The sequence below is a fragment of the Salmo salar genome, chromosome ssa03 (genome assembly GCF_905237065.1).
Source record: "Salmo salar chromosome ssa03, Ssal_v3.1, whole genome shotgun sequence".
NCBI classification, from domain to species: Eukaryota; Metazoa; Chordata; class Actinopteri; order Salmoniformes; family Salmonidae; genus Salmo; species Salmo salar.
Genome location: NC_059444.1, coordinates 6,092,945 through 6,109,612, shown reverse-complemented (window position 1 = coordinate 6,109,612; position 16,668 = coordinate 6,092,945). Strand labels below are relative to the sequence as shown.

General features: G+C 41.4%; 1 protein-coding gene across 1 annotated transcript in view; it reads left to right on the top strand.

Moving 5' to 3' along the window:
* Positions 1-16,668, top strand: part of LOC106596897 (collagen alpha-1(XI) chain) — a 185,012-nt gene that overhangs the window by 87,405 nt on the left and 80,939 nt on the right. The window contains exons 13-20 of the mRNA XM_045714451.1: positions 845-928; positions 1,930-1,986; positions 5,814-5,867; positions 6,057-6,110; positions 6,600-6,653; positions 7,011-7,064; positions 11,607-11,660; positions 11,754-11,798. Coding sequence (XP_045570407.1) covers positions 845-928; positions 1,930-1,986; positions 5,814-5,867; positions 6,057-6,110; positions 6,600-6,653; positions 7,011-7,064; positions 11,607-11,660; positions 11,754-11,798 — 456 coding nt within the window. The remainder of the gene's footprint in view (positions 1-844; positions 929-1,929; positions 1,987-5,813; positions 5,868-6,056; positions 6,111-6,599; positions 6,654-7,010; positions 7,065-11,606; positions 11,661-11,753; positions 11,799-16,668) is intronic.

The following is a 16,668-nucleotide window of genomic DNA, read 5'->3' as shown; positions in this document are numbered from 1 at the left end:
ATCCTATCGTGTTCTGACATGCTGCTCACAGAGATCCTATCGTGTTCTGAGATGCTGCTCACAGAGATCCTATCGTGTTCTGAGATGCTGCCCACAGAGATCCTATCGTGTTCTATACCTATCGTGTTCTGAGATGCTGCCCACAGAGATCCTATCGTGTTCTGAGATGCTGCTCACAGAGATCCTATCGTGTTCTGCCTGAGATGCTGCTCACAGAGATCCTATCGTGTTCTGAGATGCTGCTCACAGAGATCCTATCGTGTTCTGAGATGCTGCTCACAGAGATCCTATCGTGTTCTGAGATGCTGCCCACAGAGATCCTATCGTGTTCTGAGATGCTGCCCACAGAGATCCTATCGTGTTCTGAGATGCTGCTCACAGAGATCCTATCGTGTTCTGAGATGCTGCTCACAGAGATCCTATCGTGTTCTGAGATGCTGCTCACAGAGATCCTATCGTGTTCTGAGATGCTGCTCACAGAGATCCTATCGTGTTCTGAGATGCTGCCCACAGAGATCCTATCGTGTTCTGAGATGCTGCTCACAGAGATCCTATCGTGTTCTGAGATGCTGCTCACAGAGATCCTATCGTGTTCTGAGATGTCATAATGTGTGGCGGCTGCACACAGAGATCCTATCGTGTTCTGAGATGCTGCCCACAGAGATCCTATCGTGTTCTGAGATGCTGCTCACAGAGATCCTATCGTGTTCTGAGATGCTGCTCACAGAGATTCTATCGTGTTCTGAGATGTCATAACGTGTGGCGGTTGCTCAGTAGTTTGTGTGTTTGTGTGTTTGCTTTGCTTGTTTTCTGACGCTTTCGTCTCTTGTGTTGTGATTGACAGTTCCGTGCTGGTGGAGATGCACATAAGGGACCAGTGGTCTCAGCTCAGGAGGCACAAGCTCAGGCGATCCTGTCCCAAGCCAGGGTAAGAAGCAACTATCTTATATGGTTGTAGTAACGTTTTGATATTATAACGCTCTATTAACTGTACTGTATATAATGGCAGAGTAAGACACAGCTAACTTCTATATTATATACTACCTGAAATATGACTATATTTCATTAATACTGTATATAATGGTAGGGTAAGACACAGCTATCTTTTATATTATATACTACCTGAAATATGACTATATTACATTAATACTGTATATAATGGCAGGGTACGACTCAGAGCTTAAAGTGGTGCACTATTTAAGGAATAGTGTGCCATTTGAGAGACAACCATTGTGTTCAGACATCCACTGCAGCCCTGAGAATGCTGCTTACAAGACCCTATAGAGCAACTATTTTTTACTTATCTAGATTTTACTTATCTATTTTTTTTTACTCATCTATTTTTTTACTTATCAATTTTTTACTAATCTATATTTTACTCATCTATTTTTTACTTGTCTATTTTTTACTCATCTATTTTTTTACTTATCTATTTTTTTTACTTATCTATTTTTTACTCACCTATATTTTACTCATCTGTTTTTACTTATCTATTTTTTACTTATCTATTTTTTATTTGTCTATGTTTTACTCATCTATTGTTTCACTTATCTATTTTTTACTCATCTATATTTTACTCGTCTATTTTTACTCATCTATTTTTTACTTATCTACTTTTTACTTATCTATTTTTTATTTATCTATTTTTTACTCATCTATTTTTTACTTAACTATTTTTGTACTTTTCTATTTTTTACTCATCTATTTTTTACTTCACACTTATTTTTCTTATACCTGCATTGTTGGTTTAGGGCTTGTAAGTAAGCATTTCACTGTAAGGTCTACACCTGTTGTACTCGGCGCATTGGACAAATACACTTTGATTAGATTTGGAAGGTGCTGGATCAGGTGGATAGGACTGTATAAGGACTGTGTAAAAAGGCTTGTTATCGTGATGTAGTTTATGATGAGCTATCTGTCCAATCACAGCTCACCATGAGGGGTTCTCCTGGGCCAATGGGAATGTCAGGAAGACCTGGGCCTTTGGTGAGTCTCTCTCACACACACACACACACATGTCAACAGCATTACACACACACACACACACACACACACACACACACACACACAATGTGATTTTCAGCCAGTATGTTTGGCATGGAGAGTAAAACATTGATGAAAACACATTATATCTATCCAGCTATTATTTATGCTAAGTGCAACGTATTGATGCACCACTTGGGCCTCCCGAGTGGTGCAGTGGTCTAAGGCACTGGATCTCAGTGCAAGTAGGCATCACTACAGTCCCTGGTTTGAATCCAGGCTGAATCACATCCGGCCGTGATTGGGGGGCGCACAATTGAACCCAACATCGTCCGGGTTTGGCCGGGGTAAGCCGTCATTGTAAATAAGAATTTGTTCTTAACTGACTTGCCTAGTTCAATAAAGGTTACATTTCTTTTTTTAAATGTCAGGCTGAACAGAACATAGCTGTCCTAGCAACAGGTATACAATGCATTCGGAAAGTATTCAGACCCCTTGACTTTTTTCATATTTTGTATCTTTCTCTACAGCCATATTCTAAAATTGATTAAAATGTTTTTTTCCACTCATCAATCTACACACAACTTAAATATGACATTTACATAAGTATTCAGGCACTTTACTCAGTACTTTGTTAAAGCACGTTTTGCAGTGATTACAGCCTCGAGTCTTCTCGGGTTCGACGCTACAAGCTTGGCACATCTGTATTTGGGAAGTTTCTCCCATTCTTATCTGCAGATCCTCTCAAGCTCTGTCAGGTTGGATAGGGAGTGTCGCTGCACAGCTATTTTCAGGTCTCTCCAGAGATGTTTGATCGGGTTCAAAGTCCGGGCTCTGGCTGGGCCACTCAAGGACATTCAGAGACTTGTCCCGAAGCCACTCCTGCGTTGTCTTGGCTGTATGCTTAGGGTCATTGTCCTGTTGGAAGGTGAACAGTCGCCCCAGTCTGAGGTCCTGAGCGCTCTGGAGCAGGTTTTCATCAAGGATCTTTCTGTACTTTGCTCCGTTCATCTTTCTGTCGATCATGATTAGTCTCCCAGTCCCAACCTCTGAAAAACATCCCCACAGCATGATGCTGCCACCACCATGCTTCACCGTAGGGATGGTGCCAGGTTTCCTCCAGAAATGACGATTGGCATTCAGGCCATAGATTTCAATCTTGGTTTCATCAGACCAGAGAATCTTGTTTCTCATGGTCTGAGAGTCCTTTAGGTGCCTTTTGTCAAACTCCAAGTGAGCTGTCATACCTTTTATTGAGTAGTGGCTTCCATCTGGCCGCTCTACTATAAAGGCCTGATTGGTGAAGTGCTGCAGAGATGGTTGTCCTTCTGGAAGGTTCTCCCATCTTCACAGAGGAACTCTGGAGCTCTGTTAGAGTGACCATCGGGTTCCTGGTCACCTTCAGGTTCAAAATCCCTTCTCCCCCGATTGCTCAGTTTGGCCAGGCGGCCAGCTCTAGGAAGAGTCTTGGTGGCTCCAAACTTCTTCCAGTTAAGAGTGATGGAGGTCACTCTGTTCTTGGGGACCTTCTATGCTGCAGACATTTTTTGGTACCCTTCCCCAAATCTTGACACAATTCTGTCTCAGAGCTCTATGGACAATTCCTTCGACCTCATGGCTTGGATTTTGCTCTGACATGCACTGTCAACTGTGGGACTATATATAGACAGGTGCATGCCTTTCCAAATAATTTCCAATCAATTGAATTTACTACAGCTGGACTTCAATCAAGTTGTAGAAACATCTCAAGGATGATCAATGGAAACAGGATTCACCTGAGCTCAATTTCGTGTCTTATAGCAAAGGGTCTGAATACTTTTGTAAGTAAGGTATTTCTGTTGTCGCTTTGTCATTATGGGGTATTGTGTGTAGATTGATGAGGGATTTTTAATCTGTTTTAGAATGAGGCTGTAACGTAACAACATTTGGAAAAAGTCAAGGGATCTGAAAACTTTCTGAATGCACTGTATTTCCAGCTGTGATATTCAATTAGCAGACTCTCTTATCCAGAGCCACTGCAGTAGTGAGTCATTTAACAGACTCTCTTATCCAGAGCCACTACAGTAGTGAGTCATTTAGCAGACTCTCTGATCCAGAGCCACTACAGTAGTGAGTCATTTAGCAGACTCTCTTATCCAGAGCCACTACAGTAGTGAGTCATTTAGCAGACTCTCTTATCCAGAGCCACTACATTAGTGAGTCATTTAGCAGACTCTCTTATCCAGAGCCACTACATTAGTGAGTCATTTAGCAGACTCTCTTATCCAGAGCCACTACAGTAGTGAGTCATTTAGCAGACTCTCTTATCCAGAGTCACTACAGTAGTGAGTCATTTAGCAGACTATCTTATCCAGAGCCACTACAGTAGTGAGTCATTTAGCAGACTCTCTGATCCAGAGCCACTACAGTAGAGTCTTTTAGCAGACTCTTATCCTAAGCGTTGGTATTTTTAGGCTATCATAGCTTGTTTGACTGTTAAAGACCATTAAACATGTTTTGGACATGGCACCCCGAGTGGCGCAGCGGTCTAAGCCACTCCATCACAGTGCTAGAGACGTCACTACAGCCTCGCGTTCGATCACAGGCTGTGTCACAGCCGGCCATGACCGTGAGACCCATGAGGCGGCGCACAATTGGCCCATCGTCGGGCGCCTGCAAGCTGACTTCGGTCGCCAGCTGGACGGTGTTTCCTCTGACACATTGGTGCGGCTGGCTTCTGGGTAGTAGTGTTTCAAGAAGCAGTGCGGCTTGGCAGGGTCATGTTTCGGAGGACGCATGACTCTCGACCTTCGCCTCTCCCGAGTCCTTAGGGGAATTGCAGTGATGGGACAAGACTATAACTACCAATTGGGGAGAAAAGGGGGTAAAAGTACAAACAAAAAAAAACAATTATTATGGACTGTGCCTTTAAAGTATTGTCATGTGGACTGGCCACCTCCTGGTTTCTCTCTCATTTCCCTCAGAGCCTGGTTCCTCTCTCGGTTCCCTCAGAGCCTGGCTCCTCTCTCGGTCCCCTCAAAGCCTGGTTCCTCTCTAGGTTCTCTCAGAGCCTGGCTCCTCTCTCGGTCCCCTCAAAGCCTGGCTCCTCTCTCGGTTCCCTCAGAGCCTGGCTCCTCTCTCGGTCCCCTCAAAGCCTGGTTCCTCTCTAGATCCCCTCAGAGCCTGGTTCCTCTCTAGATCCCCTCAGAGCCTGGTTCCTCTCTAGATCCCCTCAGAGCCTGGTTCCTCTCTAGGTTCCCTCAGAGCCTGGTTCCTCTGTTGGTTGCTTCCTGGGTTTTTCCATTGTGCTCCATTTTGGTTTTAGGCTGGGTATCTGTAAAGGTCTTAGTGGTTTTAGGCTGGGTATCTGTAAAGGTCTTTGTGGTTTTAGACTGGGTATCTGTAAAGGTCTTTGTGGTTTTAGACTGGGTATCTGTAAAGGTCTTTGTGGTTTTAGACTGGGTATCTGTAAAGGTCTTTGTGGTTTTAGGCTGGGTATCTGTAAAGGTCTTTGTGGTTTTAGGCTGGGTATCTGTAAAGGTCTTTGTGGTTTTAGACTGGGTATCTGTAAAGGTCTTTGTGGTTTTAGACTGGGTATCTGTAAAGGTCTTTGTGGTTTTAGACTGGGTATCTGTAAAGGTCTTTGTGGTTTTAGGCTGGGTATCTGTAAAGGTCTTTGTGGTTTTAGGCTGGGTATCTGTAAAGGTCTTTGTGGTTTTAGGCTGGGTATCTGTAAAGGTCTTTGTGGTTTTAGACTGGGTATCTGTAAAGGTCTTTGTGACAACTGCTGATGGACAATGGGCTTCATAGATACATTTGATTGATTGATTGATTGATTGATGTGTCCTCAGGGTGGACCTGGACCTAACGGACTGAAGGGAGACGGAGGAGACAACGGACCTCAGGTGAGAATCATGTTAGCTCCCTCTACTAAGATATGTGACCAACTGGGTTCAAATATCTATCTCTATAGTGAATGAATATAGAGGTAAAATATCTATTATTTTTTGACCAATGCATGAATATGTTCTACATTATGTAAAAACTTTCTGAACTCTCTCTCTCTCTCTCTCTCTCTCTCTCTCTCTCTGTAGGGTCCCAGAGGTCTTCAGGGTCCAACTGGCTCACCTGGAAAAGCAGGAAAGAGGGTAAGATAAGAGTTCATGTGATTGGCTGTGTCAGTTCAGTGTGTTAGTGTTTCGCCACGCGTCGTAGTGAGCAAACTCCTCACTGGCAGAGGGAGCTGAGACCTGTCAATGGTTTGAAGCCAGCCTATAGTGAGCTGAAGAGAGTAGACTGACAAAAAGGATAGTCCTTGCTTGGGTATAGTGTGTGTGTGTGTGTGTGTGTGTGTGTGTGTGTGTGTGTGTGTGTGTGTGTGTGTGTGTGTGTGTGTGTGTGTGTGTGTGTGTGTGTGTGTGTGTGTGTGTGTGTGTGTGCGTGAGCCTGTGTATCTTTCTCTAAAGTCAGATGAACCAAATTACCTCTTTTGATACAACAACTGTTATTATTATTATTATTATTATGATTATCATTATCATCTGTATTATTATTATTATTATACATACTATATGTGTGTATCGTTCCACTGACCTCTGGTATGACCTCTGGTATGACCTCTGGTATGTTCCCCACAGGGTCGTAACGGAGCTGATGGTGCCAGGGGTATGCCAGGAGAGTCAGGGGGCAAGGTATGTACAACCACTGCTACAAGTATCCACCTATATATATATATAGTCTCTAAACTTTAACTATTATCAATACAGATCATTAAATGGTACTATCTTCAGTCTCTATACTTTTTAACTACTGTAACTTTGTCTAGTCACATTGAGTTAATGTGACGCGTAGGTGTGTGTGTGTGTGTGTGTGTGTGTGTGTGTGTGTGTGTGTGTGTGTGTGTGTGTGTGTGTGTGTGTGTGTGTGTGTGTGTGTGTGTGTGTGTGTGTGTGTGTGTGTGTGTGTGTGTGTGTGTGTGTGTGTGTGTGTGTGTTGTGATGTGATGTTGACCTCTCCTGTTGTTGTTGTTCTGGCTGTGACCTGTACAGGGGGACCGAGGTTTCGATGGGCTCCCAGGTCTCCCCGGAGAGAAGGGACACAGGGTAGGTGTAAACGAGTGGTGGTTTGGGGAACGATGCAGCGTGATGAGCCTCCAAAAAACTGTGCTAGCCCGTTATAATCTTAATGCCTACCAATCAGCATGCCGTCTGTTAATGGTGCAAACGTCTGACAGTCCCAAGTTGTGTCTGAAAATACCTTCAAATGACATCATCAAGCTATCAATCTGTGAAACTCAAGACTCACTCGTTACAGGACTCGAACTGCAGTGTCCAATCAGTGCAGGGACAGGATAGAGAGAGGGCTGATGTGTATTTAAGTGTGTGTGTGTGTGTGTGTGTGTGTGTGTGTGTGTGTGTGTGTGTGTGTGTGTGTGTGTGTGTGTGTGTGTGTGTGTGTGTGTGTGTGTGTGTGTGTGTGTGTGTGTGTGTGTGTGTGTGTGTGTGTGTACGTGTGGGTGTACGTGTGGGTGTGTGTGTGGGTGTGTGTTTCTACATTAGTGCCTTAGCCTACTTTCACCACCCCAGTGTTGACAGACATTAGAAACTCATTATAACATTCACCCAATTATAGTGGGAGAGGATCCACCTATCTCCAGACCAGGCTGAACTGTCCTTTGGTAAAGAGAAACGCCTTAGTAAAACTGTAGTTGTAGTTTGTGTAATTCTGGGCTCCGTCTAGTCTGGAAATAAATGTGCAGAGATCACCAAGCAAGAGTATTTCCAGACACAGGACTGGTCTCTGGCCTGCTAGTCCTGTATTACATCATGACAGAGCAGACATAGTAAAGACATAGTAAAGACAGAGTTAAGACAGAGTTAAGACAGAGTAAAGACAGAGTAAAGCAGGGGTAATACAGATAAAGACAGAGTAAAGACAGAGTAAAGACAGAGTAAAGAACATAGTAAAGACAGAGTAAAGGCAGATACAGACAGATACAGACAGAGTAAAGACAGAGTAAAGGCAGAGTAAATACAGTAAAACATTGTAAAGACAGAGTAAAGACAGCGTAAAGACAGAGTAAATACATTGTAAAGACAGAGTAAAGACAGAGTAAAGACAGTAAATACATAGTAAAGACAGATAAAGACAGTAAAGACAGAGTAAAGACATAGTAAAGAAAGATAAAGTCAGATAAAGACAGTAAAGACAGAAGAAGACAGTAAAGACAGTATATACGTAGTAAAGACAGAGTAAAGACAGATACAGACAGAGTAAAGACATAGTAAAGACATAGTATAAAACCATAGTAAAGACAGTAAAGACAGTAAATCATTGTAAAGACAGAGTAAAGACAGTAAAGACAGTAATAACAGTTAAACATTGTAAAGACAGCGTAAAGACAGAGTAAATGCATAGTAAAGACAGATAAAGACAGATAAAGACAGTAAAGACAGAGTAAAGACAGATAAAGACAGTAAAGACAGATAAAGCCAGAGTAAAGACAGAGTAAAGACAGATAAAGACAGAAAAGACAGAGTAAAGACAGAAAAGACAGAGTAAAGACAGCAAAGACAGTAAAGACAGAGTAAAGACAGTATATACATAGTAAAGACAGAGTAAAGACAGTAAGGACAGTATATACGTAGTAAAGATATAGTAAAGACAGATACAGACAGATACAGACATATACAGACAGAGTAAAGACAGAGTAAATACAGTAAAGACAGTAAAACATTGTAAAGACAGAATAAAGACAGTAAAGACAGTAATAGCAGTAAAACATTGTAAAGACAGAGTAAAGACAGTAAAGACAGTAATAACAGTAAAACATTGTAAAGGCAGAGTAAAGACAGTAAAGACAGTAATAACAATAAAACATTGTAAAGACAGAGTGAAGACAGAGTAAAGACTGTAAAGACAGTAAATACATAGTAAAGACAGTAAAGACAGAGTAAAGACAGAGTAAAGACAGTAAATACATAGTATAGACAGATAAAGACAGAGTAAAGACAGAGTAAAGATTGTAAATACATAGTAAAGACAGATAAAGACAGATAAAGACAGTAAAGACAGAGTAAAGACAGTAAAGACAGAGTAAAGACAGTAAAGACAGAGTAAAGACAGTAAATACATAGTATAGACAGATAAAGACAGAGTAAAGACAGAGTAAAGATTGTAAATACATAGTAAAGACAGATAAAGACAGTAAAGACAGAGTAAAGACAGTAAAGACAGAGTAAAGACAGTAAAGACAGTAATAACAGTAAACCATTGTATAGGCAGAGTAAAGACAGTGAAGACAGTAATAACAATAAAACATTGTAAAGACAGAGTGAAGACAGAGTAAAGACAGTAAATACATAGTAAAGACAGTAAAGACAGAGTAAAGACAGAGTAAAGACAGTAAATACATAGTAAAGACCGATAAAGACAGAGTAAAGACACAGTAAAGTTTGTAAATACATTGTAAAGACAGATAAAGACAGTAAAGACAGAGTAAAGACAGTATATATGTAGTAAAGACAGAGTAAAGACAGTAAAGACCGAGTAAATACAGTATATACGCAGTAAAGACAGAGTAAAGACAGTAAAGACAGAGTAAAGACAGTATATATGTAGTAAAGACAGAGTAAAGATAGTAAAGACAGTATATACGTAGTAAAGACAGAGTAAAGACCGAGTAAAGACAGTATATACGTAGTAAAGACAGAGTAAAGACAGTAAAGACAGAGTAAAGACAGTATATATGTAGTAAAGACAGAGTAAAGACAGTAAAGACCGAGTAAAGACAGTATATACGTAGTAAAGACAGAGTAAAGACAGTAAAGACCGAGTAAATACAGTATATACGCAGTAAAGACAGAGTAAAGACAGTAAAGACAGACTAAAGACAGTATATATGTAGTAAAGACAGAGTAAAGACAGTAAAGACCGAGTAAAGACAGTATATACGTAGTAAAGACAGAGTAAAGACCGAGTAAAGACAGTATATACGTAGTAAAGACAGAGTAAAGACAGTAAAGACAGAGTAAAGACAGTATATATGTAGTAAAGACAGAGTAAAGACAGTAAAGACCGAGTAAAGACAGTATATACGTAGTAAAGACAGAGTAAAGACAGATACAGACAGAGTAAAGGCAGAGTAAAGACAGAGTAAATACAGTAAAGACAGTAAAACATTGTAAAGACAGAGTAAAGACAGAGTAAAGACAGTAAATACATAGTAAAGACCGATAAAGACATAGTAAAGACACAGTAAAGATTGTAAATACATTGTAAAGACAGATAAAGACAGATAAAGACAGTAAAGACAGAGTAAAGACAGTATATACGTAGTAAAGACAGAGTAAAGACAGTAAAGACAGTAATAACAGTAAACCATTGTAAAGGCAGAGTAAAGACAGTAAAGACAGTAATAACAATAAAACATTGTAAAGACAGAGTGAAGACAGAGTAAAGACAGTAAAGACAGTAAATACATAGTAAAGACAGTAAAAACAGAGTAAAGACAGAGTAAAGACAGTAAATACATTGTAAAGACCGATAAAGACAGAGTAAAGACACAGTAAAGATTGTAAATACATTGTAAAGACAGATAAAGACAGTAAAGACAGTAAAGACAGAGTAAAGACAGAGTAAATACAGTATATACGTAGTAAAGAAAGAGTAAAGACAGTAAAGACAGAGTAAAGACAGTATATACGTAGTAAAGACAGAGTAAAGACAGATACAGACAAAGTAAAGGCAGATTAAAGACAGAGTAAATACAGTAAAGACAGTAAAACATTGTAAAGACAGAGTAAACACAGAGTAAAGACAGAGTAAAGACAGTAAAAACAGTAAACATTGTAAAGACAGAGTAAAGACAGTAAAGATAGCGTAAATACATGTAAATACATAGTAAGGACAGAGTAAAGACAGTAAATACATAGTAAGGACAGATAAACACATGTAAAGACAGAGTAAAGATAGAGTAAAGACAGTATATATGTAGTAAAGACAGAGTAAAGACAGTAAAGTTCGAGTAAAGACAGTATATACGTAGTAAAGACAAAGTAAAGACAGATACAGACAGAGTAAAGGCAGAGTAAAGACAGAGTAAATACAGTAAAGACAGTAAAACATTGTAAAGACAGAGTAAACACAGTGTAAAGACAGAGTAAAGACAGTAAAAACAGTAAAACATTGTAAAGACAGAGTAAAGACAGTAAAGATAGCGTAAATACATTGTAAATACATAGTAAAGACAGAGTAAAGACAGTATATACGTAGTAAAGATAGAGTAAAGACAGATACAGACAGAGTAAAGGCAGAGTAAACGCAGAGTAAACACAGAGTAAAAACATAGTAAATACAGTAAAGACAGTAAATCATTGTAAAGACAGAGTAAAGACAGAGTATTAACAGTAAAACATTGTAAAGACAGAGTAAAGACAGTAAAGACAGTAAAGACAGATAACGACAGAGTAAAGACAGAGTAAATACATAATAAAGACAGAGTAAAGACAGATAAATACAATAAAGACAGAGTAAAGACATTAAAGACAGTAATAACAGTAAAACATTGTAAAGATAGAGTGAAGACAGAGTAAAGACAGTAAAGACATCTCTCTCTCTTTCTCTCTCTCTCTCTCTCTCTGCAGGGTGAGCTGGGTTCCATCGGCTCTCCAGGTGCTCCAGGAGAGGATGGCCAGAGAGTGAGTACCCCCAAACTACACATCCCATGATGCTGTCTGATAAATCTCTCCCTGAATTCCACAATAACCCACTCTTCTCTCTCTTCTCGACAGGGCGAAGACGGTGAGATCGGACAGAGGGGTCTAGCTGGAGAGAGTGTAAGTATTTTCTAATGTGTAATACCATTGTCAAAGATAACAGACTTGTGTATCAGAGTATTATGCTCCAGACAGACTTGCAGAGGTGCAAGGAACATAGTGGCCCAGAGGTTGAAGATGACATCACCTAAAGGCGTCAGTGTCCTTCGCCCCGACACACATTCTCTCCTTCCCCCAACACACACATGCTCCAACAAACACACACACACACACACACACACACACACACACACACACACACACACACTTCTTACCTGCTACCTCCCCTCTACGCCCATTACATCAATTACTTAAACAGAAGACCCCACCCTTCTCTCTTTGCACTTTCCCCCAACCTTCTTTTCCCCAATCCCCTTCTCCTCTCCTCTTCTCTCCTCTCCCTCCCCTCCTTCCCTCCTCTCCCTTCTTATCTCTCCCTACTTCTCCTCTCCCTCCCCTCCTTCCCTCCTTTCCTTCCCTCTCCCCACGTTTCCTCTCCCTCCCCTCCTTCCTTCCCCTCCTCCCCTCCTGAAGACTCATAATGGCATTCCTGCCTGCCTTGTCCATCACATTAGTAATGTTGCCCTTGGTGAGATGTGTGAGACAGACAGAGTTGGAGTAACTAATAGCTTCTCACAGGAAATATATTGAGAAGCAGCTATTCTCACTTGACCCCATGAGAGATAACTTCATTCTCCTCCTGGGCTGGCCGCATATGGACCATAGAAAGATGTCCTCAATGTTTGGTCTGTATGGCCTAACTTTCTCTGTCCCTGTGTACCTATTTATTGTACAAATGTCCAAAAGACAAAAGACTGCAGTAAATATAGATCAGTGAGCTGTTAAGTACTTGTAGTTACCATAATGGCCACATGAGGTCAGTGTTGCTATTACTCAGCTAGGCTTCAGTGGACAACACTAAATTCTGTTGACACCACTGCTACCACACACAGTGCCTGAGTAGGATACCGTCTTACTTTGCACTGAAACACATTATGGACGATTTTGCAACTACGGGCTTTGTTGTGTCCCCCAGGGGGTTTGATTTATAAGAAAACATTTAATATTTTATTATTTATTTGTTTACTTAAAAAAAATATATTGCTCTGGAGGCACCAATTCATCCAACTTTAGAGAGCCTTGACGATCATTCCACAAGTGAGGTGCAAAAAACTAAAAGCAGATTAACCTAACTCAGTGGAGACTGAAGAGATTTCCACAGTTAACCATCCCTGAGACTGGTGTCTCGTACGCCTGTAAGTTAACAATGAGGTAAGGTGCGGCAGAAGTTTATGCAGGAGGGCTTTATAAACAAAAAGAGTGCAAGGCATCAAAATACGAGACTTCAAAAGAGGGGCGGCCTACTGTCTGATACAGAATGACATAGTGTATAATATTATCTGACATAGTGTATAATATTATATGGCATGGTGTATAATATTACATGACATAGTGTGTGATATTATCTGACATAGTGTATAATATTATATGGCATGGTGTATAATATTACATGACATAGTGTATAAAATTATCTTACATAGTGTATGATATGACATAGTATTATATGACATAGTGTATGTTGTTATATGACATAGAGAGTGTATAACATTATATCTCCAACATATCGTTAGTCAGGATGTGTTACACCTGCGCTGGCCCAGCTGGTATTTAAGAGCTGCTGGCCCAGCTGGTATTTAAGAGCTGCTGGCCCAGCTGGTATTTAAGAGCTGCTGGTCCAGCTGGTATTTAAGAGCTGCTGGCCCGGCTGGTATTTAAGAGCTGCTGGTCCGGCTGGTATTTAAGAGCTGCTGGTCCGGCTGGTATTTAAGAGCTGCTGGTCCGGCTGGTATTTAAGAGCTGCTGGTCCGGCTGGTATTTAAGAGCTGCTGGCCCGGCTGGTATTTAAGAGCTGCTGGCCCGGCTGGTATTTAAGAGCTGCTGGCCCGGCTGGTATTTAAGAGCTGCTGGTCCGGCTGGTATTTAAGAGCTGCTGGCCCGGCTGGTATTTAAGAGCTGCTGGTCCGGCTGGTATTTAAGAGCTGCTGGCCCGGCTGGTATTTAAGAGCTGCTGGTCCGGCTGGTATTTAAGAGCTGCTGGTCCGGCTGGTATTTAAGAGCTGCTGGCCCGGCTGGTATTTAAGAGCTGCTGGTCCGGCTGGTATTTAAGAGCTGCTGGTCCGGCTGGTATTTAAGAGCTGCTGGTCCGGCTGGTATTTAAGAGCTGCTGGTCCGGCTGGTATTTAAGAGCTGCTGGTCCGGCTGGTATTTAAGAGCTGCTGGCCCGGCTGGTATTTAAGAGCTGCTGGTCCGGCTGGTATTTAAGAGCTGCTGGTCCGGCTGGTATTTAAGAGCTGCTGGTCCGGCTGGTATTTAAGAGCTGCTGGCCCGGCTGGTATTTAAGAGCTGCTGGCCCGGCTGGTATTTAAGAGCTGCTGGTCCGGCTGGTATTTAAGAGCTGCTGGTCCGGCTGGTATTTAAGAGCTGCTGGTCCGGCTGGTATTTAAGAGCTGCTGGTCCGGCTGGTATTTAAGAGCTGCTGGTCCGGCTGGTATTTAAGAGCTGCTGGTCCGGCTGGTATTTAAGAGCTGCTGGTCCGGCTGGTATTTAAGAGCTGCTGGTCCGGCTGGTATTTAAGAGCTGCTGGTCCGGCTGGTATTTAAGAGCTGCTGGCCCGGCTGGTATTTAAGAGCTGCTGGTCCGGCTGGTATTTAAGAGCTGCTGGTCCGGCTGGTATTTAAGAGCTGCTGGCCCGGCTGGTATTTAAGAGCTGCTGGCCCGGCTGGTATTTAAGAGCTGCTGGTCCAGCTGGTATTTAAGAGCTGCTGGCCCAGTGAATCGGTTGGAGAGGAGCTGTTGGGAGAGCTTCACCTCACGTTAGCGCTTCCACTTGAGTTAGCAAAAAAATACACCTGCAATATACACTACCGTTCAAAAGTTTGTGGTCACTTGGAAATGTCCTTGTTTTTTAAATAAAAGCTCATTTTTTGGTCCATTAAAATAACATCAAATTGATTAGAAATACAGTGTAGACATTGTTAATGTTGTAACTGACTATTGTAGCTGGAAAGGCAGATTTTTTATGGAATATCTACATAGGCGTACAGAGGTCCATTATCAGCAACCATCACTCCTGTGTTCCAATGGCACGTTGTGTTAGCTAATCCAAGTTTATAATTTTAAAAGGCTAATTGATCATTAGAAAACCCTTTTGCAATTATGTTAGCACAGCCGAAAACTGTTGTCCTGATTAAAGAAGCAATAAAACGGGCCTTCTTTAGACTAGTTGAGTATCTGGAGCATCAGCATTTGTGGGTTCGATTACAGGCTCAAAATGGCCAGAAACAAAGACCTTTCTTCTGAAACTTGTCAGTCTATTCTTGTTCTGAGAAATGAAGGCTATTCCATGTGAGAAATTGTCAAGAAACTGAATATCTCATACAACGCTGTCTACTACTCCCTTCACAGAACAGCGCAAACTGTCTCTAACTATAATAGAAAGAGGAGTGGGAGGCCCAGTGCACAACTGAGCAAGAGGACAAGTACATTAGAGTGTCTAGTTTGAGAAACAGATGCCTCACAAGTCCTCAACTGGCAGCTTCATTAAATAGTACCCGCAAAACACCAGTCTCAACGTCAACAGTGAATAGGCGACTCAGGGATGCTGGACTTCTAGGCAGAGTTGCAAAGAAAAAGCCCTATCTTACACTGGCCAATAAAAAGAAAAGATTTAGATGGGCAAAAGAACACAGACACTGGACGTGAAGCTTCAGGAAGCATAAGGTGAAATCTTCTCAGATTACCTCAACAAATTGACAACTAGAATGCCAAAGGTCTGCAAGGCTGTAATTACTGCAAATGGAGGATTCTTTGGATTCTTTCATTACAGGCATAAACAGTGGTCCATTTTCAAAACTCAAACTAAACTGTGTTTTACACCTGCATTTGGAGTTGAAAGTCATTCATGTTAGCAGCCAATATCAACTAGGGATATATCATGCCACTTCTCTGGAGTCCAGAGAAAGCTAAATCGTACAGCTTCTTGTAACAGAGGAGGTTGCAGGATCAGAAGGACGGCATATTCTGTCTGAACCGCACCATCACGTTGGAGGGCAGCCTGCCTGCAGAGTGCCCGTTGCCAGCCTGGTAGCCATGTTTTTCCTCACAAATATCCTAATAAATTCACATGTTAATTCTTCATCTAATAATATTGAAGAGGATGTTACAGCTGCTTATCTGTTACAGCTGCTTATCCAAACTAGTCCTATCTGAAGTATGAAAATGATCAATCACATCACCAGGTAGTCTATTGTTCTGGCTAAGATGAGTCAGTAGTGGATACTAAACTGTCTTTTAGATGGTAAAGTAGTCTATTGTTCTGGCTAAGATGAGTCAGTAGTGGATACTAAACTGTCTTTTAGATGGTAAACGTAGGCTATTGAAACAAGTACTTCCTGGTCACTGCTCTGGATATGTGAGCCTGCCTTGGCGCGCCAGTGCTGATGACTGGTCATTGGTCAACAATCAAGACGCGCAACTTTTTTGGGGATTCTGAAAGCATAGATGAGAATTTAACAATAACTTGCGGGCAATGGGTTCAGAACAACAACGAAAACAAGTGTGCACGTTCCGTTTCCATGGGGAAAGTTGGCAAACAACCAATAAGAGGTCTATAAAAGATACCCACTATGACTGACTACTAATTGAGGTTTTCTAAAAGACAAACACAATTTGTTATGTACTAATTGCCTCAGTGGACAAACTAAAGGGAAACAACCCACACTGATTTAAGATAGGGAGTACAAATATATATATATATATATATATATAGATCAAAACAAATAGGAAAACATCTGGAGAAAGTGATTGGGGGGGGGAAATGTGTATTGTCGAA